At 37.1% G+C, this 4,133-nt stretch overlaps 1 protein-coding gene across 1 annotated transcript in view; it reads left to right on the plus strand.

Annotated features, from left to right (window-relative positions):
- The window catches only part of LOC106870228 (DNA helicase MCM9-like), a 9,262-nt gene extending 5,461 nt beyond the window's left edge, over window positions 1–3,801 (plus strand). The window contains exons 3-4 of the mRNA XM_052978232.1: window positions 2,362–2,444; window positions 3,470–3,801. Of these exons, the coding sequence (XP_052834192.1) occupies window positions 2,362–2,444; window positions 3,470–3,664 (278 nt within the window). The 3' untranslated portion in view covers window positions 3,665–3,801. The remainder of the gene's footprint in view (window positions 1–2,361; window positions 2,445–3,469) is intronic.
- Window positions 3,802–4,133: the final 332 nt, after the last annotated feature.

Genomic DNA, 4,133 nt, shown 5'->3' on the forward strand with positions numbered 1-4,133 from the left:
TGACAATATAAAGCTATCTTCAGCCGCAAATGTATTCTCTCCCAAGAATTATATCACATAGGCGTTAAAGGAGGAAGAAAGATGAGATATAAGAGGTGAGGTTCCGTTTGGTATTTTGCATTGTACTATACCTCGTAGAATTCTTAATTTGATATATTTATACATAATTTTCTCGGTACTCCGGAACCATGCCACAATTCAGTGTGTACCGAGAAAATTATGTATAAATATATCAAATTAAGAATTCTACGAGGTATAGTACAATGCAAAATACCAAACGGAACCTCACCTCTTATATCTCATCTTTCTTCCTCCTTTAACGCCTATGTGATATAATTCTTGGGAGAGAATACATTTGCGGCTGAAGATAGCTTTATATTGTCAATTATACACTGATGTAACTACTATAAAGCTTGAAACACGTGTACCGCAGAATCCTTTGTGTTTTTGTTTTTATTTTTGCATTTACAATATATTTATATATATATATATGGATGGGTGGATTTATTTATTTATTTATTTTATTTACCCGCTTTTTTTTCAGTATGTGTATGTATCAGTATGTGCATGTCTGCACTTCCACATATTCTCACATTTTTAAAGAAATGCTCTGCCTATCTGCTTAAATTAATTTTGAAAATATTAAAGGATTTAGAGGGAATTAGTTTAATAATTAATGAACAAGTTAAATTAGTAGACTCACTCAAAACAGTCTTTGAAATTAAAATACTGGTGTACATAACATTTGTGTATGTACAAGCATGGCATGGGACTAGCTGTAGTATTTTTGTTTCAGAGAATCTTGTCAGAGATTTTTTTTGTGTTAAAAAAAAAGCTGGGTTACACTCATAATGCAAGACATAGTGTTTTGACCTGAATTAATTTGCTCAGTGACAAACACATTGGAGATTCTGAGCTAAGCCATAAATGCTTGTTCTGATATAGAAATAGGTAAACAAAGGCATTTTCTGATTTATCTGAACATTAGCCTGGCTAGAATTAAGTTGAAGCAAATTAAAATATTGGTTTGAATAACATATTGCATATACAAATGTGGAACAGGATTATCTGTGATGTTTTGTCTCATAGAATCATCTCAAAAAGATTTATGTTTATATCAGAACAACCAGAGTATTCATAACTGAAGAGACCAAATCAGGTTGAAACATTGTCTAGTGAGTGACTGGCATTCTGAATAAAATCCTGTGTTTTTAACACACAGGTCTCTTGTAGCCAGAGTCATTGCACTTTATATATATATATATATATATATATATATATTGAAGATGAAAGGAAAGGTCTATAGGAGTTGCATGAGAACTGCAGTGCTGTATGGGAGTGAGACATGGTGTTTGAGAGAGAGAGAGATGGCAGTTTTGAGGACTGGGAGAGCAATGGTGAGAGAAATGTGTGGCATGAGGCTGTTCGATAAGAGGAATGAGGACTTGATGGGGATGCTGGGATTGGAGGAATGGCTGGCAAGGGTGAATGGAGTGCGGTGGTACGGGCATGTATTGAGGAGGGATGAGGAGCATGTTCTGAAGAGGGTGCTAGAGTTTGAGGTAAATGGACAGCGAAAGCAAGGTAGACCAAGGAAAGTGTGGAGGGGACAGGTGGAGGAGGAGACTGGGAGGGTTGGCTTGAGGAGGGAGGACGCCCCAAACCAGGCAAGATGGTGTGAGGGCAGTTGCTATGGCATTGAGGTAGATCCAGCCACCCCCATTAATGAGGACAAAACCCGGATTTAAAATGATGGATGATGATGATATATATGCATTACCGAGCTGGCAGAATCGTTACCATGCCGGGCAAAATGTTTAGTTGCATTTCATGTCTTTACATTCTAAGTTCAAATTCTACCAAGGTCAAATCATCCAACCCATGCCAGCATGGAAAGCAGATGTTAAATGATGCTGTTGATGTATGTATGCATGCACACACTCACAAATAACCACAATCATTATAAAATAATGCTCAACTGAAGCTGTTATTCACTCACACATACTCAGAAGTTATTAGTTATTCACAGACAATTACAAGTGCATGAAAACTATTCTTTATCTCCCTATATTTGAATCAGTTATGTCACACACACACACACACACACACACACACACACACACATGCACTCTACACACTTTAACTAACTGGTTATCAAATTTATGAAACTAACACCAGTTTTTGTTAAAATGTAACAGTTGGTTTGTGTTGCACTATAAGAAACAGTTTTGTAATAATGTAACTTTTGTTTATATTACAATATAGCTGTTTGACTGTTACACTAGCTATTTGGTTGTTACACTTACTATTTCACTGTGTTACAATGTAATTATTTGGTTATGTTACAATGTAATTTTTCAGCTCATGCCCGCCTCATGCTTCGAGATGTTGTCACAGTTCAAGATGCTGTTGTTGCTGTTGTTCTCATGGAATCAACAATGGAGGTAGATTCCTGTTTTTGTTATTAAAATTTTGATGTCACTTTTAGAATAACATTTTTGGAACTATTTGATATTATATCTGAGGTTGTCATTTTGGGAGAGAGTTTGATGATTTCAATCTCGATGTAATTGTTTTAGTTGGGTTTTATGTTATAACTGCGACTGATGTTTTGGTAGAATTTAAACCAGGGAAATTGATGAATACAGCAGCTATGAATGATAAACAGCTTGCTAGTTTAAAGAAGGAACCCATGTAATATCAAAAGAAGAGAGACCAAGAGATAAACACCATCACTGGGCCACCACTACTGGTGGTGGTGTTTGTCAAACATATAGTCTTCACACATCCTATGAATATATGGTCTTCATAGGATTTATCTGATGCCTAGTTTAACTTAACTACCTAGTATTATTAGGGATTCCACTTTAGCAAAATTTTGGATCAGTTTGCTGGTTTGATGATACCTTCCTCTTTTTTTCTTTTCCAGTCTTGGAGACCTTGTAAAGGATTCTGAGCAGGATTCTTCCCTCTTCACAACTTGCCTGTATGTGTTTGTTTGTGTGTGTGCATGTTTTTTAGCTATGGCATTACACTGCATCCAGTGGTAAGGCTTCAGTTCGAGAATCACAAGAAAGTGGAGTTACCTCTTAATTACCATGACTCCCAGGCCTGTTCTATCCTGGATTTGTAGTGCCTATCAGGGTTCCATCTGTCGATTAAATAGATCCTGTTATTTTTGACAAAGCTGTGGGAAAGGCAGCTCTTCTAGAAGAAAGATACACTGACATAAAACTACCAGTCTGCAATGCTTGTCATTAGAACTTACTATAGTGAGCAAGTGAGTGACAAAAGTGTTGTCCATATTTATACATGCATATACGTTTGTATGTATATATCAAACAAACATATTGAATGTAGCTTTCAGTTATGACTGTACATACTCTGTTAACAATCATCATCATCTTACATCCATTTTCCATGCTGGCATGGGTTAGAAATACACGAGTTTTGTTTTATATTTGTAAAGGGAGCTGCCTTACTGGGAGGTGTCAATGCCCTTCATGCTGCTTTCCCTGACAATCCAGAAGAGGAACATAAAATCCAAGGTAAGAATCAGAATTTTTCTTTCCTTCATTTGTTTCCGTTCCATGTCCATTTGGAATTTTTTGTTTTGTTTTTCATTGTCACCTACAAGGGGGTGCTGAAAAGATCATGGCTTTAGGTAAAAGAAAATACAGGAGGATGAGTTGATTATGATTTCATTTCACATATTCTCCTCTCAGATTCACACATTTGTTGATGTGGTCCTTCAGTTTTTCTAAGCCTTGTAAAAGAACTCAGAAGTTTGGGCCTCCAACTTTAAACACAAAGAAACAGGAAAGAAGAGACATCAGAAAGGAAAAAATGTGGGAGGTAAAGCAGTAGAAGATGGAGGAGGTGATGGGTTACTGATTCCTGAGCAAATGGTGTATTCAGCTGCACCCTGTGGTTATGACTACGAGGGTTTTGCTGTGGAGGATGGCCAGCAACATTTGCTGCAGCAGCCACTCCACCTTGCCGGGCTCATTTCTCTGGCGAGCTGCCATTATCAATATTTTGTGGAAGAAATTGATACTACAAGGTCCTAGAACACTCGACATCTTGACAGCAACTGGCACAAACTGACAACAGCTGGCCAGGTCCCTATTATA

The sequence above is a fragment of the Octopus bimaculoides genome, unplaced genomic scaffold (assembly GCF_001194135.2).
Source record: "Octopus bimaculoides isolate UCB-OBI-ISO-001 unplaced genomic scaffold, ASM119413v2 Scaffold_18290, whole genome shotgun sequence".
Classification (NCBI taxonomy): Eukaryota; Metazoa; Mollusca; class Cephalopoda; order Octopoda; family Octopodidae; genus Octopus; species Octopus bimaculoides.